The 24,588-nt window shown below is 40.2% G+C and overlaps 1 protein-coding gene across 1 annotated transcript in view; it reads right to left on the bottom strand.

The window, feature by feature from the left end:
• Positions 1-14,540: 14,540 nt before the first annotated feature.
• cdh2 (cadherin 2, type 1, N-cadherin (neuronal)) overlaps positions 14,541-24,588 on the bottom strand; it is a 57,020-nt gene continuing 46,972 nt past the window's right edge. The window contains exons 12-16 of the mRNA XM_038717956.1: positions 24,199-24,432; positions 22,667-22,900; positions 22,293-22,432; positions 18,329-18,493; positions 14,541-15,657 (exon numbers count right to left, since the gene is read on the bottom strand). Of these exons, the coding sequence (XP_038573884.1) occupies positions 15,451-15,657; positions 18,329-18,493; positions 22,293-22,432; positions 22,667-22,900; positions 24,199-24,432 (980 nt within the window). The 3' untranslated portion in view covers positions 14,541-15,450. The remainder of the gene's footprint in view (positions 15,658-18,328; positions 18,494-22,292; positions 22,433-22,666; positions 22,901-24,198; positions 24,433-24,588) is intronic.

Here is a 24,588-nt window from a genome sequence, read left to right as displayed (position 1 = left end):
TGGTGAAATTAAAGGCAGGCAGTTAACTGGGTGTGATTTAAAGTTAGCCAAATTGCACTGGAGGCTGCAAAGCTGTAAATAATGCTGACTGATTTGCAGTGTGTCAAACTTTTCCTCCTTAATACAGCCGCTCGAGGCTTTTCTGATCATTACACAAGCCACAAGATCTGTTGGTGGTGTAAATTTCACTCACATCAATTAGGGTTTGACTAATTCACAAGCACTAAAATTTGTTTTTATTTTCTAGCGTGATCTGTTGAAAAATACAAAATACATATTTTTAATCTAGGAGTGAATCATTTCAATTATATATGTGAGTACAGCTTAAATTTTTATGGACAAAAAGATATGGATCTGGACCTTTAAGATAGAAACTCAAACAGTAATAGGAAAACATGTACAACAAATATTGACACAAACACATATCAAGAAATTACATCAGATCCATCATTTAAGGAATATCAGTTCTGGATCATTTTAATTTCAAAGATGTTGTGATCTTTTTCAGTCTATTGTCTAATTGTGTAATTCAGTTGAGGAGTATGCTGTGTTTTATATACAAAGTATGTGGGCTTTTGTGCAAGCGTGTGTCTATATACATTGTGTATACCAGTCTTGACATACATGCATATAAGCTCATATTCAGCGGACACTTCTGGGTCAGTTCCTTGGCAAGATTGTAATCCAATCTGTTCCCTCTATGTACAATTAAAACACCGCTCAAGAATACCATACTGTGTCCCAATTATATTTCTCTAAATGTTCCTTTCCACAGTGTGCGCTCTTCTCACACTCCTCCCCACTTCTAAGTTTGGGTGACAGGCATCTGAAAAACCTGGTTTGTCTGTAGAGCTTTTCACATTGTCCCAGATCCATCATTGCAGGGCCATTGAGGCTCATTGTGTGCATCCATTAACTGTATCTATGGCAGAACCTTACAAAGGGCCAGCTTGAAGAAGGTCACCGGTGCGTGGGCCCCCACCATCATAAATCTGGTGCAGTCCATAGCTGAACCTCCCCTGTGCTCAACTAATGGCACTCTAATCGCTGGTACCACTTCTTGGGTGGGACGGAGGGGTGTGTGTGTGTGCGTGGTGGGAGTAGGGGGCTTACGAGGGGACGGGGTGTATAAAGCACCACTCATTTGTTTCCAAGCTCCGAGACCAATGAGCCCTAACTAATCATCCGGCTTTTTGTCTTTTCCATAAAAGTGTTTCTGAAGACACAAATTAGCCAGCCGTTTTAGAGACACTTCCTTTGTCAAGATATTGATATTAATCATTGTCTTTATCCCCACTCCAGCACAGTGTTAATATCCATATGAATAAAATATAGACTGCGCACAAGGGATGGTCAAACCTCTTCTCTCACTAGCTTTTGGATGGATCTCATTGTTCCTCATTACTGAAGTGGGTCAGTGCCTCCTCACCTCTCTGCTCACCTGTAGAAAAACATATGGGTTTAGAGAGGCCTGCAATATTAATGCCCCCATAACGCAGTGGGGACCTTCGCTGCAACCACATCCTACCATAAGTATAGGTTTATGTTTTGCTTCTGTATTGGAACCCAGCTCTATAAACATTATAGTTTGTTCCATGCTTGTAGACAAGGTTTTAAAGCCATTACAAGATTGTTTATAATATCCAGTTTATATGATTTAACCCTGTGAACTTAAAAAGTATGTTCATTTAAACATTCATTACAGTGTGTGATTGCTGCTAATTACCACAGCACTAACTTATAAGACATTTTAAGAATAATTTGTAGAATGTTGCAATATCATACCCTGAGGCAATTCATAATTAGAAGAATATGGAAATGTATTAATTTAGCAGACCAAAGTAGGCTTGTCAAAAATGTTTTTCTCTCACTTTTTCACTTATTATGAAGTAGGCTGTGTCACTGTGTGAAAACTGGCATTAGAACCAAAGTCACAAATTGTTAACTTCTTAATGTTTTCCTTGTGCTCTGAATGCTGAGCAGTATCCCTGTAAGCATTGCCACGCAGGTACAAGTGTCCCACTAATTTGCCTGCAGGGCCCTGGGAATGGCTAATTCCCTTTTGCTGTAGAACATCCTCTAAATTGGGTTATTTTGAGAAAGCTTAGCAGGATATGAGAATATTCTTTAACACCCAGTATCCCACAGTTTTTCCTCAGTAGAGTGGGCAAATCATTTACATTTTTTTCCTTTGCTTTTTTTTTCTTCTTTCCACCTTCAGCTTTGTAGGCAGCTCAGTCAGAACATCTCCCACTGGAGTCTGTGGGTGTCCTCTGAAGTAAAAGGAGCTCCTATTGGTTTTCTTGCTGCATCCTACCCACACACATCCAAAGGTTCCCCTTTCTTTGCCAATCAGCTCCTGCAAATCCTGGCAGCCACCACAGTGTCTGAAACACAAAAGAAATGTGTCCACCTTAATACTGTCCCTGGGTGCAGGGAGATGCAGAATGCTGGTACTGGCAAAAAGAGAAGAGTGCCTCTGCTTAAGGGCCCCCAGTCCTCCTCGTTCCTTCATATGGTTGATGATCAAACCTCAGAGGAAGATTCAAGTCAAGTGCTTGAAAGACAATGGCTTTTCCCTGCCAAACACTACAGGGTTACTGGTGGAATGTAGCCAGTCGTATTCTCACATCAATTACACCATTTAGATAATAGACCAGTGCTTGATGTCCAATCACAGTATTTACTTGTGAAAGCCCAAAATGTTCAAAATTAAATAGATATGAAATAAATAATCATATGAATCACAATAATTTGTGGGGGAAAAGGAACTATTAATTATCAACTCATTATTATGAAATGTTATTCCACCACTCTTGTTTACAGTGCCATTTTATTTTATTTCAAAATTCTGTTCTGTTCTGTTATTTCATAATAGAATTTAATTCCCATTGACAGTTTCATTTTATGTAATATTTTATGTCATAACTTTTCATTATGTCATTATTCCTTTCAGTCTTACTTTTTAGCCACGTTTTTAGCCCACATGCCCACCGCCAAATTTAGCCAGTTAGATACAGCTAGCTATAGCAACAACAATTCCAAAGTCATTTTGAATCAACCAACTTGACACTGCTACTATAAATAAACACAGTAGGCTACACAGAGACAGTGACAACCCTCTGCTTTTATTTGGCTTGACAAGGCTGCACATGCTACCTATACATACCAAGTGTAACTAGCTAGCCAAAGATGTTCCTCAGATAAAGACGCACGACTCTGTGAAGAGTAGAGAGTTTCTCAATGGTCCCTAAAGCGCTAGCTAAAACACTGCTGATGGTGGCCCTTCCCTTTGATGTTCAGTTATACATCAAGGGTTACAACCCAGCCTAGTTAAACACATAGCTAAGTAGGTAGCTAAATAAAACTGTCTGTGTACTGTGTTTACTTACAGCAGCAGCCTTTTTAATTCAGAATTACTTAGACATTAAGTTGGTAATAGTTGTTTATATGATTATTTATATGATATTTAATTTGTAAACCATATGAGATACTTTAATCCTAACGCTATCACCTACTATTTGGGAAATGTATTTCACTAATGCACAGTTGCACCTAAATGAGTAGCCTAGTTCTTTATTGTTTTTATATACAATCAAAACTAAAAGTATTTTAATGATGCAATTGTTTGATTTTCTCCCCATGACACTGTGTCACAAGTTTAAGCAAATGTTTTCTCAGATGTAATCAATAGCAGTGACACTTTATTATCAGTGAAGTGTGTAATACACCAGAGAAAGCTCTATCAAATATTCATCTGAGGTAATTTCCAATGTGTAAACATGAATGTCGTCCTTGATAAGGTTGTGCCCACCACACCAGTAATGATGATAGATGACCAGTGATCCACCCGTTATTCAATGCTCCTCTGAACGTGCTCATCAACTACAGCGATTACCATTCTGCTCAGGTCTGTTGTTCTTCTGTGTGCCAGGACAGTAAGCTGTGCAATATCTAAAAACATATGCAAACAAGCAAGCAAGCAAGCAGATAAATAAATAAAGAGAAATATTCATGCCTACCTGTGTGATGTTGTTTGGTAATGATTTCAGGATCACTCATGCATACAATGTGCTTTATTAAATAGAATTCTTAAAGTGTACTTCAAGGAATTTCACTGTGTGCATTCAGCTGGAGTTCAGATAATCTGTGATGTTGTAGAATGGCTCATTTTAGAGCTGGTGGAGATTTTGTCAAAAGAGATTATACGATTACATGGGTAATCCTGTTTCTGTCTCTCCCTGTGTACTGTAATATACTAAATATACCTAATATACACATTTCTGTCAGTGTGCTGAAAACACAGGTCATGCAGGATAATTTCCGCCAACAAAATTTACCGAAGCTGGATATCCCAATTTGAATGGTTTACCTTTTAAATTGTAGATAAAAATATTTGAACACCACTCTTCTTTCTTTCTTTCTTTCTGAATACCCATGTTTTTCCTAAAAAATCTGCTGAGTTTCCTTTTTCCTCCCAAACTCTCATTAGCATAAAATCTAAGTGACCTGCTAGGAGCCACTCTCACTAGGTCTGAAGAGTTACACTATGACAGGTAGCTCTCGGTCTCAACGTGACACCAGCATCTCTATAAGAAAAATCCACAGTACACTCAGAAATGTGGGGTAAGAAATATTAACTCATTGCTAAAGCCCACTGCAGTACAACGAAATATAAAACCAGCCGTATGTGTTAGAAAGCAGACCGAAAGAATAGAACAAAGATGCAGGTAAAAGAGAGAATCAGGTGAAGGACTGGGACAAGGTTCACCTCCCTCTTATTATAAGGTGTGATTGATCACAGTATCATGCCATTAATGGTGTTGGAGCTCGCATCAAGACACCAGGATAACAAGGTCATGCTACCACATTATTGTGGAGTGCTGTTCCTCTACAGGGTGGTAATATCCTCCGTTTCTGACTCTCTTTTTTTGTGATTTGTGATATTGGCCTGTACAAAAAAACCCTCACACTCCAAAATCTTTTCATTCAGATTGACTTGCATTATTATTACAAATTTGGATTCTTTACTATATTTAAAATGTGGTTAGAATTCATTTGAAGGCCTATTTAGCATATTAATGTTTCATGACTAACTCCCATCCTACTACAACTAAGGAATTATTGGCTTTGCACAGTCATTTTGTGACTAATGTGTCTTAATGACATCTCTATGGTTCCTATTTAAGACACTAATGGGCAGTAACGGATCTCAAACTGTGGTGTGTTATATTAAATTAATTATTGATCTCAGCCTCATATGCAATAGATGTCTCAGTCCTTGGATACCTTGTTATTGATGTATTTTCACTGAGGTTGTGAAGCGTGTCTGAAGCCAAAATGCATCAGGCTGTGGGGCTTGAAGCAGACACACACAAACATGCACATGCACAGACATTCTCTGCTGCAATGATGCAATTTTTAGTCCATATTGAAATGAGGGAAATAAATGACACATATGAGTAGAGTTGTACAATCTGCTCAGCGATGGTGACAATAAATGAGGTTAAGGAGCTGAAATTGTTATGTTCTGTATTAATGGTCGACTGCATTTCCGCCATACTTTACACGTAATTAGAGTGAATTTGTTATTGTTCCAACATTGGCTGTCTAATTGAACAATGAGTTGTGGCTGTAAAGGGATTTGTGAGGTCGTAAGACATCATGTGAACAATGATCACAACCATACTACATTACTTTGGCAGGATGTTAAATTATTTAACAGTTTAATGGTTTCATTTAGCCACTGGAGCTGGCTCTGTTCACATTGTGCATACTGCACTTTTTCTAATGCTATTTGTATTTCATGGCTGTCTTGAACTGTATATACTGATGCCAGAAACAACGATATTCAAACAGCACTATGATATTGTTGTTTTTTTGTCTTGTGCATTGTTATTGCTTATGCACCTGACCAAAATCTTTTCCAGTATGTTCTATATACTGATAATAAAGTGGGTTTGGAGTTCTGTGTTTGGGGCTTGAAAGCCACGGAGATGATTTATCCATCTTGGCAGGCATGCATTTCTGCTTGTTTGTAGACTTAAGAGTTTATGGGGTTCTTAGTTTTGGTACTGCCGTCTTCATCTGCCTTTTGGTACTGCTTTTCTGTTACAGAGGAAATCTGTTTATGGCAGGAGAAAACAAAACATCTAAACATTGTAACAACTTAAAGCTGTGTATCTAGGGGCATTACAACACAACCTGACTGAGCTGGCAGCTTTTTTGGACAGTGCAAAAAAAGTGTTTGACCAATAAGATAATTAAAACATACTGTGACTGTAGATAACCTACCAGAGTGTACCACCTACCTCACCGCTGTGGGATTGGGCCGCATCTGGCCTGTCTGTGTATTTGTTTGCCCATAATACAATTCTTCTGTGCTATAAACAAGTCAAGTTAGGCAGTCCCTCTCACTGCTTTGGTTGAGGATCCTTCTTTGTGCTGCTGGTCAGTCATGGTCAGTTTTTTTATGCTAAAAATACTTTTGTGGGCAAACAGAAAACCAAAGAAAGGAGAAATAAGGAGAAATAAATGCATATTCTGTTGCAAGACATGTAGCATCCAAGAAATGTGTTGTAAATATTCAAAACTCTGGACCAGCCACAATTTTATTCCCATTCGCATACTCCCTTCAGTGCAGGGGTTATTAAGGTGTAATTGTAGCTGCAACAAAATAGAAAGGTATTTGAATGGATGCAACCTAAAAAGTAATTTAGCTCCATGATGTGCAGACTGTATGCCAACATAAATCAACCAAGATTCCATCTAGTGCAGCAATAACAGGACGTTTTTTTTTTCTAATTTTTTATCTCTTCCATCCACAAGAGACATGCAGATGAGCCAAGGACTCAATACGTCCCAATACGACACTTCTGAAATCTCACCTGTGTAAAATCTGTGCTTGGACTTTGGACTTCTAAAGGACAAAGCTTGTAAAAGCTTTCTCCCAACAGAGAGCAAAGATGTTCCCAGTATAAGCCACCCTGCTTTTGAAGCTCCTCTCCACTTAGAATTGAGGGTAAAGGGTCAAATCAAGAGAAGAAGGCATTTGTAAAAGCGATGGCCTGAAGAGAGATTAGTCAGCGTAGGGTGAAAACTCATTAAACATCATCCAGTTGCCGTGTAAATCTGTTTTACACCTTTTGAGAATAGCTGAGCCAACGTCATATTAGCACGAAATACCAGTTTGAGTTATTCATTATATTGTGTAATTTTGTCAATTGAATTTAAAGTGTAAAAAGGATTAAAGGGAGCTTATCGTTGCCGTGTTTATCACCACTTAGCCAATCACAGCGGATGGTTTGACATATATGTCAGAGTTGACTAATGATTTCCAGTCACTAATTCACTGCTGTGTTGCAGTGATGAGCTGTAATTCACGTATTCAATGTGTTTTACAGATGTCAAACAAATAATAGGCTGATTAAACCTACTTGAACTGATGTGCGCTCTCGTGTCACATCTAGCACTCTTTGTGTGAATGAAAGCTGATGTTCTTTAGACTGACTGCGCTCAGGAGTTTTGTTCCTGCCTGGCCGATGGCTTGTCACTCCAGCCCTCGGCTATCCATACGAATGGATGACTACAATGGAGTCAGTAGACAGGAAAGACATGGTCTAGCCGGTGGCCTCCTTTCTCCACCATATACACAATAATATAAGGACCCTGTTGTACAATCAGCAGCACACTGATCTCAGGGCAGCCTATCAGCACATTTATTAGCCACTGATCATGAAAGTCCCTCAGTAGTCAGCAGCAAGACCACAAGAACAGTAACATATTTGTTCTCAGGGGAAGAAATGATCTAGTTATTGTGGGGACATGGCCAAGGGACATAAAGCCTTAATGACACAAGGGTGACGGAATGTCAAGCATTTAAAAGCATGAAAAAATCTAAAGGCACTCAAGGGAGTTGTATTTTCTTTTTTTGCTCATTCCATTTTTGCATATTGTATTTGACAGGAGAATAAAAAAATCTAAAAGTATTTCTCTGGAGTTAGCTGTTGCCAATGCTTTTGCTTAATGTGATTGTTTTTTTTTTCATTTTCAGGTAGTGATAAAGACGGTAAGTGTGCGTTTGTGTGTGTGTGTGTGTGTGTGTGTGTGTGTGTGTGTGTGGGCTATAGTTTTACTCTATTTGTCCCAAACCAGGATTCCACTATACTTGTGGGATCTGACAGCTTTGTGGAGACCAAAATGCTGGACCCCACAAGTTTAAAGGGCCTTTAGTGGTTCAAGAGTTGGTAGGGTTCAGGTTAGAACTGGGTTAAGATTAGGATTAGGTTAAGGATTAAGATTAGGCATGTAGTTGTGATGGTTAAGGGTAAGGGGCTAGGGAATGCATTATGTCAATGCCGAGTCCCCATGAATATAGTGCCACAAAGTTGTGTGTGTGTGTGTGTGAGTGAGAGAGAGAGAGAGAGAGAGAGAGAGACAGACAGGAATAGAAACAGAAAGAGAAAACGATGGCCTGGGTGTCTGTAAATATGTGTGTGCATGGTTTATGATTACATGTCCTTTGTGGAGCACATCAACCATTCATGCAAGAGAAACCACAGTGATATGAGAAATTCCTTCTGTGCACTCGCAGGGAGCAGAAAATGACATTGAACGTTCATATACAAGCCTAAAATCTCATGCTCAGCCGATATGCATCTTATGAAAGAAACAGCGTTCATCATTTTTGTCTCAGTGAGCCCCACCCCGAGCCACCTCCCCCTTCCCCCCTCCCTGGGCTTGTGACCACGGTGTCATGGCTGTGCGTGGACTGAGAATAATGGCAGGAATGATGGGGCCTGATAAATGAGAGCTGATAAATCAGTATCGTGAACAGAGGCAGAACAATATCTACTGAAACAGAGGGAAAGCCTTTCGAAAGATATCTGTCTGCAGTCACTGAGAACACAGGGGGCTGTAGATCAAGGCTGGATGCTGTGTGTGATCGCTGTGCAAAAACCTGTGACTCAAAAACAGGTCCCTTCCGCTCTCTGTGGGTGAAGCAATCCAAACAAATGTATCTAATATTACACTTAGAGGGCAACAGCGTAGAAATGAATTTGATTGATTCTACACAAGTGACTAGGTCTATTCACAAATACATTTAAGACAGCATGTGACCTGTGTGTGCGCTCTCTGTCATCTAGCCTACTTACTTATTCATTCGAAGGAAGCAAGCAATGGCTGGGAAACCATGAGAAATATGGTCTTGCTGCTGCGGGCCAGAAATTTCTATCGATAGCCTGGGTAGCATCCATCTTCCCAAAGTCCACCAAAGGTCAGGAGCAGCATAACTTAGAAGCTGGTTTGCATCGGATTCTAGTCTGTATTCTGCATGTTTACTGACAGTCCCCCCACAGAGGCTGGGCGGCTCTGTGACATGATAGCGGGGTTAATTATTAATTTATCATATTGTATTCCTGAGGTGTTTGCTTCTTTTAAAAATGTGCATTTTGCATGTCAGAGACATTCGCATCAACTGGCAGATGAAACCAATGTCATTCCCATCCAACTTCATTAGCTTTGCAAATCATTTTCTACATATTTAGATCCCCTCACACTACTATTTTTATCCATTTGTCAGCGAGCTAAAATGTGCAAATGACATTCTATTTTGAGCAATTATTTCACCCATCCTTGCTGGGCCATATGGCAAATAAATGATGGAAATATGCTTCTCACACAATATTCATTCTAATTACTGCTCAGTCAGTCAATGTCAAATATTATAATCCTCAAATTACATTGTACTTTAATTTCCTATAGAATGTGTCTTAGCATCACTCTAACTTAAGCAGATCGTTTCCCTTGTATTGTTTAACGGTCTCTAACACTGCATGTCTATAAATGGTACAGACTTGTATGTTTTGGGTGGGGATAGTGAAGGAGCTGTGTAGCGGTTGCCTTTATGTCCTGGGCTCTCTCAGATTGCCAGCTTTCCTTCGGGGATAATCCATGTTGTGAAATTGAAGTGCAGTGCTGGAATATCAATTCTTTTTTTCCCCTCCTGCTGAGGGTTAAAAAATGAAACAGGACTTGACTGCTTGGTGGATATGAACCTGTTGGAGCAATCTTAGCATCAAGATTACAATACAGTAGGGTGGGAAAGCCTGTAGAGGAGTTAAAGCTGGAGAAGAGGCAGAATTAAGAACTGGACAAATGTACACTATGCTGCAACTATAAAGCTGTTCACCTTTTATGTATGATTTATAGGAATAGTTTTACATTTTGGGAAATTTGCTTATTCGCTTTCTGGCGGAGAGCCAGATGAAAAGATCAATACCATTCTCAAATCTGTCGCTTAAAGGTAATGCTGAAGCCAGCAGTTAACTTACAGAGCACATCGCTAGTTTGCTGGATGTACTTATAAATCTCATTAATTAACATGTAGCCTATCTTGTTTGTTAAATTTGACGGTTGTAGCGTGGTGTGGTGCTACTTTTCACCTGTGGATAAAAATACAACAAGATGCACTACTTACGACAAGAAAGTGCAAATAGCGGAAGTTGCTCTGGAAAAATCAAGGCCGAAGATCGTTAAGAACTGTACTATTCTTTACACTTAATAGCACTTATTAATTGTACTCATATTTGCTTTTGTAATAATGTGTTATTAATGGCCAGTTTGTGTAATATGATTTATATGATTTAATAAATCTAATTTTCATTGCCTTATTGTCAATGGGCTGAAAACTCACTTAGCAATGAAGCAAATGGCAGCTAACGACATGCAGTCTACCGACACCATTACCACAACAATCAGCTCCCAGCAAAACGCAGATTCCACATAAGGATACAAAACAACAATAAAGGTTTACGTGCTGAAGCCCATCAGACCAAACAGATTCATATGATGTTGAGTAAAAACACAGTGAACATTAGAAAAGCTGGAGAAACACAGAGAAAGTCATGTTAGCTCGCTGGCTAATGCCGAGCTGTTGCTAACGTTATCCAATGCAAAGTTGTATCACATTCCATATTACTTCACCAACTAACGCGACCCACATTACTATCCTGTGTAACACTGGTATTATGTCAAAGTGTTGATTTAGCCTGCAAGAAATTACGTAACGGTAAAAAGCAAATGTGGAGCGATTTGTTTACTAGCCTACAGTGATGCAGGCAGGGCAGCCAGCTAACTCTACATTAGCTCACACCTGCCACCTTTTCCTTATCATTAGCTGTGTGAAAGATACACAGTAAATATAGTTACTGAAAAGCACAAAGGCGTGCTAACACGGTAGCACATTGGCTAAATGCAGTCACTGTAACATTATCATGTAATGAGCATGGATTAGTTCAACCTCAAGCTGATAAAAACATTACTGTAATGTTGCAGTGGGAGTTTACCAGTTTCCAGCATGTTGTGTGAAGCTGTCATCCTGTCTGTATGTCACTCTGCCTTTGGTTCTAATTGTAATACGCCGGTGTCTCGCTGCACTGAATGTAAGGTACGGAGCCGGTGTTGATCTCCCTCTGAGCAGGGAATGTTGAAGTAACAGAACCTGAACATGTCTTTGTGAAAAGCCACAGACTACATGCTGGTGTTTCTGCGTTTATTGCAGGATTTCTGTATGTAAGCGCTTGTGTTTAGGGTTATGCCCGCTCATGAGTTCAAGTGAGCACACGTATGAGCACACACCTGGTTGCAATCTTAAAAATGCACCGCTAGTGGCCGCTGAAATCTACATAAGGCCCCTTTAAGTGTAATGATCATAAATCATCATAAAACTGACCATTATTTTAAAAAATCATGTACCCATTTAAGAAATCAGTTTATTAAATGTAAGCTCAGTATCAGTATTGGTTTTGGTAACAAAAAATGTATCAAAAAGTAACAAAATTATCTATCATATCAAATTAACAGTTTGGTGTTGCTCATCCCTACTGAGCCAGGCTGCATCTATAATTTATCCCACCCACTTCAGAAAAAGGCATACCCCTTCTGCATACATTCCCAAAGATGACTGACGATGAGTTGGGTAGAGCTTGTTATTTTTATTTTTATTTAGCTTATTATTAATTGATCAGTTAATGTTACTTCGCCGTGGTTTTAAGTCAGAAGAATATACTAGCAAACTATATCTAATTGTCTAATTTTAATTCATTCTTGCTGCTCATACACATTTTTTTAATGTTAATAGCTGGGCATTGTTAGTGGTTAATGAATTAATGATCTAGCTAGAACATCTGTCTATACATGTGGCTATTTTTTATGCAAATCCTTCTTCAGGCTTCTCTGTCCAGCTTGTTTTCAGTCAGTCAGGTTGCAGAAGCCCAGTGCAGCCCTGAGGGATGGCACATGCCTCACAATGTTTGGTAGAAGTCTGCATTTTTAAAATGTTGGTTTTGGGAGACCTTTTCTTGTGCATCAGAATTATAATCTTGAAAATACAAAACATGCCAAATGTTCGGAGAAAACAGATCAAAATATTCATAGTGATCTTAAAAATAACAAGTCATTAACCCGGCATAATTCAATAAGATTTTGTGTCAACGCATCCATAAGCCGTGATTATGGACTTGATGAACCTGGACAAGTGAACTATCGATATTTTGCAAGTATCATGGTAAACTGTTAAATCTGTAAAAGGCATAAGATGGGTGCATAGTTTATATTTCATCTAAAGTGTGGTTGAAACCTTATATTTAATGGACAGATATGAGAGTGGTATCAATCTTCTCGTCAAACTGACCACCAGAAAGCAAAAAGGCGACTTTCCCAAAATGTCTAACTGTTCCTTTAATGTTGTAAAATCTTCCTCCGAAAGTATGTCCTGCTTGGCTGCACAGTTGTTCCAAGCCATAACAAGGATTTGATGAAGCCCTTCTGACATTTTGAGTCACTAACCACATCAGTGCCTGCCCAAGATCAAAGCAAGGAAAGTAAGTTTAAGTGGTGTAACGCTTCTATTAGGAAAGCAGAAACAAAAGGAAATAAATGAAAGCCAGCCGTCTGGTTTCAAAACCTCAAAAGTTAGAGGAAGTGATTTGGCAAAACAAATCTGAGTCCATTTCAGCTGAAACAACACCTCGAGGTCAGACAGTTTGTTGTTTAACATTTCATCTGACTGGGCAATGTAAAAATTCATGTTGCTTCTGGCAAATGGTGTGCGTAGCTATGCATACTCTGAGATAAGTGATATACACCAGACAAGGTCATTTGAGAACTGGAGAAAAAACTCCTCGCCTCATGCAGCAGGATGTATGAAAACTACCAGTGTTCTTAAGAGGTACAGGATGTGGAACTGATTAACACAGAGCAGCTACACTGATTACACCGTCTGAAAAACAAAAGGCACGTACGGTTCACTGGTTATTCTATAATAGACATTCATTGCGTTTTGTGTGAGGACTACAAAACCAAACTCGCTCCTGTCTAATTTGCTTGAATTAATAAGCCATGTCCACATCTATTCAACTAGGTGCAAGTGGTGGCTCTGTGAATTACAAGTCCCACAGTAATAGAGGAGAGAGGGGAAAGTAAGGGCAGGTGAAGGCTCAATGGTTGACGTTCTGTAACTGTCATCATCCAAATTCACCGCGCACGTGACGGCTGAACAGATCGTTAACGCTGCTACCATCACCACATACCAGCGCACACACACAAACACTTCTCGTCTTTATCCTTCCAGGCACATGTCCCAGGAGTGCAGATACATGCACAGTCCCTAGGGCAGTTTTGGAGGCATTCTTCATTTTGAGGTCAAATCCAATCTGACCTGCAGTACAAATCCCTGATAGCAGACAGGTGCTGGATGGATTTGGCATTTCCATGAGCTTTTGACCTTGACTTGGCTTAGGAACACGCAGACAGTGTTAGAGAATGAGCTTATTGTTTACTTCGAAGCCTGCAAGCCACTGCTAACTTATCATCTATGGACTTGTATGGGCCTAAAGCATTATGCTTGTACACAGTGTGTGCAAACCACAAATAAATAACAGTAAGAATGATTTATTCTCCCCTCTGGTAAAGTATTGTACAATGAACTTTTTTTTTAAAAAGCTATTGTCCTTTGAGATAGATTGCACAATTCGCAATCTAATTAAGCCTCTGCAACAATGCCGATTTTGAGTAAAAACAAATAAATAAAGAGGCAGTTTTTAGCTCCAAAATTAGCATTTTATTTGGATGGTTGGGGTCAGAGATGTATAATTTGTTTTCCAGTACACATGGATATCCACAAGGCTTAAGTCCAAAACCTTTTCCAGTCTTAAAGCTGATTCATTAATTAGTGCCTAGTATGTCATCCCACCCCACTCCCACCCCTTTTTGGTACAAATTCAACAGTTGTGCTGACAAGATCACTACTTTTCAATTTTTATCAATGTGTTTTTTTATATTTTATACAAAAAACTCTCTTAACTTCTACACATTTAATGTCACCCAGTTTTTTATTTTTTATTTTTTTTCACTTTGTAAATAAATTTGGGAAACAACATTTTTCATTTTTGTTGTCATGAAAAGATAAAAACATGCAAAAAACTTGAATTTGTAGTCCAAATTATACATTTACAAGTTTGGAACTTTTGCACTTCTTCATATACTACATCAAAAGAAAAAGATAAAGAAAAAAAAAACATTATGTACACACATCTTTTTACAGTGAAGTAAAACTCGAAAATATCAGATGATGACTAAGGCAAATGAAGTGTACATAGATTAGACCAAAACAGTTTTTTTGTCGTTTTTGTAAAATACTACATCACCTCAGGAAAGAAAAAGAAAAAAAAATCTGCTACAAAAGTATGATTCATAACTCCCTTTATTTGCAACCAGCTGCATAATTTTAATTTTTTAGTGAAAAAAGTCTAGAAGTCTAGCGTACTGTACAGTGCTGCTCTTAATTGTTTTTTCTTCCATCCAAGCTAACAGACGATCCTTAATTTCTTCTTCGTCTTGTAGTTTATTTAAATAATCTTCAACAAACAGGAGCATTGTGTAACCAAAGAAAAAAAGCATGTAGAAGCATACCAGAGTGTAACATACTTTGTTTGAAATCACTCCAAAAGTCAGTACCATTAAAGCCTTGAACATAAAACTAATCATTTAGATCCAAAAAAATGTACAAAAAGGCACATTATATCCCAGTGCTTCTGTACTGTGAAATTCAAGTGTAACTGAGCGCATTCAATACCAACAATCCAAGTGGTGACAGTCCACCAGTGTTCCCTCCCACATCCTCCATAACTGGACCACAGCCTATGCCTAAGCTTTCAACAAGCATATGTATGCGTAGACTACAACAATAAGCCTAGGTTGGTTGTTTTTGAAAAAATTTCTGAATCAATGTTTATTTTTATGTATTTTTTTGTTTCTTTTCTGTCACAGTTCCGTCACTCTTTCGGGGAATATCAGAAGCTGTCCATGTCCATCAACAGGAAATCTTTCTTTCTCTTCATTTTTTTTCTCCTTCTCATCTTTTCAACCTTCAAGGAGTGGCTGTGTGTCCTAGTCATCACTTCCGCCGTACATGTCTGCCAGTTTTCTAAAGCGAGGGCCCCAGTCGTTGAGGTAATCGTAGTCCTGGTCGCCCCCGCTGCTGGAGGAGTTGAGGGAGCTTAGGGAGCCAGCTGTGGAGCCGCTGCCCTCATAGTCGAACACTAGCAGGGAGTCGTAGGGAGGAGCGGTGGGGTCGTTGTCTGCTGCCTTAAGTCCCTGTGCAGAAGGAAATAAAACCACGGTTAGATGAGAAGATTAAGTTGCATCTACACACCAACACTGTCTGCAATAAGGAGTGAGCCCCCATCACCACAACTCCTTCCCCTCTACTGCTGCACACAAACAGGCTACTCTGTCCTAAACCAGTTACTGGTTCCACCTCTACTTATTCAGGAAATAAGATTAATTAGGCTCAGCTTCCTATGCGTTTCCTTTGTGTTTTGGTTCGGACTCTCCTGATGTTTCCGAGATGTAGGATTATCTGCTGTTTGATCAAAAGCCAAGATTGTTCATGAGCAGCCGCTTCAGATGACTGGAATCATCTCCGCTTCACCGACTGACCCTTAGTGCAAGCAACCCCCGTCTCTTCAAGACCCTTCAACAGGCAGTACAACTCCGGCACCGATACTTTGTCATCTATAATCTAGATAGCAGCATCTTTAATATATCATATTTATCTGACTCCTAGCAGTAAGCACTGAGCTCAATTTAGGCCGATGTGAGAGGAGCATGTGTGTGTGTTTGCCACACATGAATATCTGTATGTATTAACTTGAGGCTCATGGTGCTGATGGTTCTGAAGATTGTGCTCGACATTCCTAGAAATCCTCATAGCGTCATGAGAGGTCCTTATGGATTGTTATTGATTTCCAGCCTGTCCCCCTAACAGGACCCAGGAGACCTGATGGATTGCTAATCTAGGAGTTGAGATGTGCTTTGGCCATGAACCACTTTGGATCCAAGCCTGGTTTCTCCCTCTCGTCACCACAACTGAGGTACTCAACAAATAATAAATGAATTAACAGAAGTGGAGCAACACAACACAGAGAAACGAGACCTCAGCTCACTGGGAACTTGTCAAAGATTTATAGTTTCCTCTATGCTGCCATTATAGCGCTGAAATGCTCTCAAATAAAAAGATGGATTGAATTAAAGTGCCTGGGCACTTAGCAATTATTTTCCACTTGTTAGCTTTCGTTAAGTATTTGCTCTGGGCTGTGGTGCTGATAATTTGGTTGGAAATATGACAGATGGATCGTTCATTACAATTACAACCATAATCGCTCTGCTGGTTATAGCCCCCTTCATCTACAACCAAAAAACCCCACTGGCAGTTTCATAAGGTTAGTCAATCACAGAACTCAGCCTTGTAATTTCATTGTAACTGAGTCATTCACTGTGCCGGAGACAATCTCGACTCTCAGTGAAATGGTGAACTGTCCTCACTTCTCGGAGTTGCTCTGTCCCACCGATAACAAAAGAGATGTGTACTAAAACTCTATTCAGAAACAACCTGGCTGGGGCTGAAACGAGGCACTATGCAAAACAATGAATGCAATCACTTCAGCTTTGTGGAACTGCGTCCACCTGTGACCAACAGAGGTCATGTCAGGTTGTTGCTGATGTATCTAATGTTAAGACACCCCCGCCCCCCATCTGTGGGAATAGACCAGGAGCTGACTAATAGACCTTTGTTTGTCCGACTGTGAGGTTAAAGTCCTTATGCTAAACCTATGCCTACTTTTTTTTGCCCCTCTAATTTAATTAAGAGGCACAAGCTCCTGGGGCGTGTGCACATTACAGGATGGAGATCAGACCCCCTACCCCTCCCCCACCAATCTCTGTCTCCCTGCTCCTCTGGCAGCTAGCCCTTATCAGTTGGGTCAGATTCCAGCTCCATGTGAGCGCTACAGCTACCATGACTGAGCTGTAGCGACAGTCAAATCCGGCACTAAAAACAGATCAGCATTGCCTGGTTGCGGTGAGCGTTTTCTGGGTCAGGACGCTCAGACTTGAAATGTCTCAAAGGTCTTGTGAGAATATTAAAGACACATGTCTGATGGAAGGATGGTGTGCATTGTGAAACTCTTCTCTATTGAGCGGCGTGAAATATTACATTTTACTCAACATCATCTGTTACGACAAGTGTATTAATAACACATGGCGAGACTGAAAATGAGTGGTGCCCGGGTTAAGGGATCGGAGAGATAGATGGTCTGGAGGCAGAGCTGAAAGAGCAAGTTCTAATCTAAAAACATGGGCGCCATCCAAAAACTAGGAGAGAAGTCCATTTGTAATGCTGTGAAACTCTTGTCTGTTGGAGCTTGTGAAAAATACATGACTACTCTTTTCATTTTACATTCTCCCTTCATGCTGGAGTCAATGATGGCCTCAGGCAAACGAGGGCACTCTGAACAGTGCACTGCGATAGAAAGCCAATGTATTGCTTCTCTCATCTCCTATTTCTATGCTGACACATCTATAACTCTACTTTAGTGGAAAGTGAGGTGAAAAACAATTATATCTAAGTGAGTTAGCATCATGTACTTTTTGGGCTTCATGCATGTCTGAGCGGATATATGTGAGATGAGAAAAGTTTCTACTTGCTGCTGGGAAAAGATGAAAACAATTCTAATAATAATTGATTCAGTTTAAAGTCCCCCCCCCCCCACAAGGCAATGCACAACTGCTTGATACTGAGCCATATGAACCAAATTGCAAATTGTTTATTTAGATACAAGTTTATTATAAGAAAGTCATTCAGCTTGAAAATGAAATTCAAACTTTGTGACAGCACTGATCCATTCATTTCATTCCAGCTCTTTTCTTGGGATTTGATTTCACCATGCAACACAACAATTTCAGTTTTCAATAACGCAAGATTTACCTCATTGATGAAGTCTCCGATGTCTCCAGGGTGGGGTGCTGCTGACCTCATGGGGTACTGTGGCTCAGGGTGGAGGGGTCTCTCGTCTAGACGGCGGATTCCCACCGGCTTGATGGCATCAGGCTCTATCGTGTCCGGCTGCTGGAGCTGACTCAGGTCGTAATCCTGGGGAACGCGGAGACAGATGGGTGTTAGCTGAGCACCGTGACGAGACCCCAAACTGAGTGTGATTATTTAAATAGTTAAAGACGTCCTGAGCTGTGCAAGGGGAGAGAAGTTCAACTGAGTGGAGAAGATTTTTAAGTTAGAATGCAGCTGGAGGAGTTGAGCGGACACGAGGGAAATTTTAATCTTCTTGTCTGTGAAGCACAAGCCCAGGGACAATTTGACACATTAAAAGAGCCAACACTGAAGGGGGTCCATGCTGAGTGAGGATCGCATCAAACGCTGCAGAGTGTTTGCATTTGTGCAGCCTGCTGCAGGAAGGATGCGCAGGCGACTGTTTTGCTCTAATCAATGCCCAGACACGGGATGGAGGATATGCATAAGCCATCGCTAATCCTATTAACATTACCAAGGCAACCTGAATGGTGCGCAGTTTGTGCAAAGTCATGGGCAGGGAAGGAGGAGGAGAAAGAGTGAAGAGAGAAAAGGAGTTAGTGAGAGATGGAGGCTGTGGTGAAGAGCAGAGCGGAGCTGAGCTGAATGACTGGATGGTATCACGGTGACAGGCGATATGATAGAGAAAATGCCATTTGAGAACCAGGGTGTGTGCCTAATAAGCGTGCATGATGGATTGTCCCTCTTTAGAAGATTTTCGGTAATCCATCCATCTCTAATATCCCCCTTCAAAATTGTCTTTGCTCAGTTGCACATGTATAAGTACCTAACACACACAGACGCTTGCGCGCTCACTTCCAACCCCCAAAAAAAAACAAACAGAAAAAAAGCGCCAGACGCTCCAATGTAAAAATAAACATGAGAATAAATATAAACCCTGTGATGATGCACAAACAACCCAGATATACAAGCACGACGAAGCATGCGGGCACTTGACAAACACCTACTCAACTCCACACTTATAAGAATCATCTCAAATCTAAAACAAACACATTGATTATTCATGTGTAATTTGATTTCATAGGGAACGACAGAAACCTCCGAAGGCTAGCTGGAGAAGTACGTTTGTCGCTACACAACACGCAATTACGCTATCCAACATCATTGGTCTATTTCAGTCTGACTCCTGCCTGACCTTCTCTGGGGTCACACGCAGGAGTGGTCAGGAACTGGTGACAGGAATTGCAACAGAGCCGTATAATGGCTGAACTAAGCAGGAAGGTCTAATGACATACGGGCCCCCTTCAGGGAATTGACTCCTCACACGTACACTGGCCTGGTGAAATGGCTGCCCCCGGCACTCAATCATGACCCATATTCAAACATGGGAGACTGAACACTGCTAAGCCTTACACACTTCTATCTGTTGTGAGGCATAGCTGAGCAATTTAAAACAGAAGCCAGTTTATTATTTTCATAGTTGATTCAATCATTCCTATTACTAATAGTAACACACACTTCTGTTAAAGCAGCAACATCACTATACACTTTGGGACATTTGATTATTTGATTCCTTGCCAAGAATTAGAGGAGATGAGATTAGCCAAGAATGTTATCATTCTCATGTCTGTCTGTTCAATATAAGGAGCCAGCAGCCGGTTAGCTTAGCTTAGCACAAAAAGTAGAAACTGGTGATAGTAGACCAATTTTGTTACCTTTGGGCAAAGCCAGGTTAGCCAATTCTCCCTTTTTCCAGTCTTAGTGCTAAATTAAGCTTCATATTTATCTCTGCAAGAAGGCAAAGTAGTATATTTTTCAAAATGTCAAACTGTTCCCTTAAATCTATCCACTAAAGTTTCTTGCCCTGTTGGACATAATTCGTTGTGATTCCAAATCTTAGCAATTACTTCATTTTGTACAAGGGTATAATAATTGAAATAATGGCCAAAAGTGGAGAAATAAGCCCTAAATTGCAACAAACTGGATATTTTCCTGAGATAATATTACAGGTGATCTCTAGTGACAAATACATGAGTCACTAAGCTGAGTAAACAGGTCTGATTTGTTTTGTTTCAATTACTGCATGGGATGGAAAAACAAATGAAAACATCTTTCAAAGCGCACCTCCAAAGCCACACCATCTAAGTTTAATGTGCATCAAATTATTTTGAGGTCGTTTGAAGAAGCAGGTGACTCATCTCTGTCTTACATCTGATATTCTTTCACCTGTGCACAACCACTTCTCAATTTGCTATTATCTCTGCATCATTTTTTCCATGTCCAGGAAGTGCGGCCTGATCAGCTGTCTGCCTTTGATGAAATGAGTGCTTCTCAAACCAATACAAACCAGGGCAATGGCAGCAGCAACTAAAATCATATACTCTCAGAGCGCCCAATGGTCTGACACTTCAATTTCCTCCCCAGCGGGAGATAGGGAGAACAGAGGTGGGTATTATAAAGACCACATTGCTGGGAAAAGCAAGGGACATTTTTTATCCAACACTGACTTCCCCAATTCCGCAGACAACACTGTTTTCTCCTGGCGCCATGCCCTCTTCTGCGCCACTCAGAATGGAAGCTTGTTTTCCCTCAATAAATTGCTGCACCCGTTTGCCTCATTTGCCTTTGAGGGGTGTTTCCTTTTCAGCGTGTTCTGGTCCACGTGTTTGTGCATTTTGTGTGTGAAAGTGAGGACGTGAATACACAAGTGAGTGAGTACTCCCTCCTGCTTATTTACTGGCTGATGTGTAATGGCTTTCCAGTCATATTGTTACCTTAGAAAGAGCTTCATTATTGTGCCACAGCAGATGTCTATCTCCAAATGACATCAGCTTACCAATTACAAGTCTCCGAAGATAATTTGGCAGTGTGCTGGGTCAGCCCGGGGTCTCCTGCTCATTTCTGCTCTACCTAAGTCACTGGCGCACTGTAGCCAATAGCGAGAAAATAGCCCAGTTGGTATATTACTGCCTTTTTTTATGAAATGATTCCGTTCTGCTAACAAGAGGTCATTCCGACAATTTAATTTGTGTCTGTGTGTGCGGGATCAGTGCAGGGAGATAAAGAGATGTGACTTCATTGATGCCTGTGGCATTACATTTCTATTGTGCGTGTGTGTTTGTGTGCGTTAGGGCTGCAAAACAGGAACCCGCTGCAGTTGAAACAGGAAACGGTTCCGATATTTCCAGAACTGATTGGTTCTAAATGTGTTTGATTCCAGATTTCGAGTTGAGAGTATTCCAGTTTACAATGAAAACAGTCTTGCTCCTCATTGTGAATGACTGGGAAGTGTATCTTGGAGAAGCATAATGAGCAGGACTGACACTAGCAAGAATGCATTGTAAGTCCATGTATGCTTGCAGAAAGGGTCTCGGTGGTCCTCTTTGTCCTTATGCTGCTTCAGTTCTACAGATACTGCTATTGTGCTGCATACTGTAGATGTGACCTGAATGTTTCTCCCTAACAAAGACCATACACTCGCCTTATGTGACCCTTTAAAAAAAAAAAAGAATTGCTGTACAGCTTCAGGGTATGTAGAGCTGGGTGTTTTTCCTGAAATGTTCTTATATTAGTACCAATACAATGATCAGATTTCTCTGCTGAAACCAAATAATACTTTTACTGATAGCTTAAGACCTTTCTTAAATTTAACAAAACAGCCTCAAAAGTTAAATGCTGTCTAATCTTATCTGCTTCGTCAGGACTGAATGAGTTAAATTCAGAATAACCAAAACTCTTCTTACATTGGCAAAAAAAATAAATAAAAAAGTGTAAATGTAGGACTAGGACACAATTACCATTTACAGTAAGAAGCAGACTGACAAAATAAGTTTTCAGGGCCTTTAACGTAACAACAGAATTGTTCAGGAGACTACACTTCATGTGTTTACCACATAATTCTTACCTGATCCTCCTCTCCTCCACCTTCCTCGTCATACTTGAGAATGTTGTCTCTCACATCATCCTCTGGATCGATAAGGAGCTGCTTGGCCTGACGTTCTTTATCGCGGCGCTTCATCCACACAACAAACAGCAGCACGAGAACTGACAGGCAGACAGAGAGAGAGATCTCATATTACAAAACATAATAACTTACATATTTTCATACAAATATAATCGGATCCGATGTTTTAGAGCTTGGATGGGGGCCTGATCAAGGCTATCTTTTTAATAATCCTACAGTAATCTGGCGGTATCTCGGATAATGTTTAGCTGTCTTTATAATCCCAGTGCGTGTTCGTGTAGTGTGTTGTTTGAGACAGGCACTGAGACACTCACTGAGGAGGATGATGATGCAGAGGAGGATGGCGATGATGGCACCAGTGCCCAGACCGGCGGCCATGATGTGTTGCTGGTCAGTGCAGTCTCCGTTGATATCGCACTGGCACACTTTAATCCGCAGATAGGAGGTGTTGGACATGGGCAGGTTGCCCGAGTCTGTGATTATGATGGGGATCTCATAGATACCACTTTCAAGGAACCCAATCTTCAGGCTCATCTGAGCATAGTCACCTGAAGGTGAAGGGGAGAAAAGACAGAAGAGTGAGTGGCTCCTTGTCAGAGCAAATACATATTACGTAGTGAGACCAGAATTTAAGTTACTCAATGTGTATAAAATAAAATAACAGCATGTTTCTTTAGCAGAGCACTCTTTGCGAGGGGATTAAATGAAAACCCTGAATAGTCTTTTGTATAGGCCGTGTTTACACTACGATTACACTCCCATTACCACAAATATGCAGCATAAATTCCTACCTGGAAGTTGCATCAGCATATCTAATCCAAAACATGGTCAGGATTTAGATTTGGAGCTTATAAATATATACAGAATACCTTTTGATAATGCTGCTTAGGCTAAATTCCCAGTAGCAATAATCCAAATGCCATTATCCTATTAAGATATATTCGCTTTTCAACTCACACTATCTAATAGATAACGCACAATAAATGAGTTTTTCCACTCCTGTTTTTAGTTCAAATTAGCATAAACAATTAGTGGCTGCTTGTTAATATTAATGTAATAATATATTGTCTGCCTCGGCTCTACATGACCCCTCTGCCGTGTGCCATTTACATATTTCCCCAGTGTTGTTCAGAGGGTTCACATATCAATCAATGTCTCAGACTTTAATTACCAAACAACAGAATGCTGAATATTTTTTATGTTTATACATTTTATAAATATAACATTTTGCTCTCTCTTTCTCTCTCTCACTCTCTCTCTCGATAGAGATATACATCACAGGGTTTTCTTTTCTTTCTAATTTTTTTAATGCCACTAATTGAAAAATAATGAAAAGGATCATCTTATTAGATTATTAGTTTATTATTGAACATAAAACTGATTTAAACACTGAAATACATGGGTTTATATAGCATACATATTTTCTTTCCCTTTAGTTGTCCTTAATTGTTGTTTTTAGTCATTGTTGATTTTATTACTGTTTATAGTGGTTGTTAGTCTATGTCTGTTTTATTGTGAGTCTTCTAGGATTCCTTTAAAAGCCTAACCAGGGACAAGCACTGCAAATTAGCTATGGCAAGAATTCCTCTATACATTGCATTTTATTTAAATGTAACAATGCCTACAAGCACCACCCTGTAAAATAAATAAATAAATACAAAACAAGAAATACCCCACACACAGCAACAACAGTCAGGTGCAGGAAGATCGCAGGATTTAGCAATGAAAAATCAAAAACAAGCCACCGCACACTGAGATGACTTTACTGTGATTTATTGTGAACAACGCGTTTCGCTACTGAGTGCACCTGAAAACTAGGGTTACTGATATGTGTTCTGTGTCTTACCGCTGATTCGGGTGATGGTCCAGTTTCTCCTTACATCAGAGGGCCGGTGGGCTAACTCAAAGGCAAACGGGCCAGCGTTGGGGTTCAGGTCTCCATCAAGTGCAGTGATGTTGATGGCGTTTGGCTCTGGCTTTTCACATATCTCTGCCTCCTGGGGGAACACCTTGGGAGCGTTGTCGTTGATATCCAGCAGGTAGATCTGGAGAGTGCCTGTGCCACTTGCTGGAGGAACACCTGCATGGGTCATTAAATGACACACACTCAGCACATACATATTTATGGGAAATGGGATGGTTACAAATTTACATATGGATAGGAATATATACTATTGAAAGGCCAGCTCTCATTTTGCAATCTTTATGCAGTAGACAGTGAAAAGTAAAGTATGGA

The sequence above is a fragment of the Micropterus salmoides genome, unplaced genomic scaffold, assembly GCF_014851395.1.
Source record: "Micropterus salmoides isolate LMB-PRFRI ecotype aquatic unplaced genomic scaffold, ASM1485139v1 Ms_hic_scaffold_14, whole genome shotgun sequence".
Taxonomy (NCBI): Eukaryota; Metazoa; Chordata; class Actinopteri; order Centrarchiformes; family Centrarchidae; genus Micropterus; species Micropterus salmoides.
The sequence above is the reverse complement of the archived record's forward strand: the minus strand, read 5'-3'. Positions and strand labels throughout refer to the sequence as shown.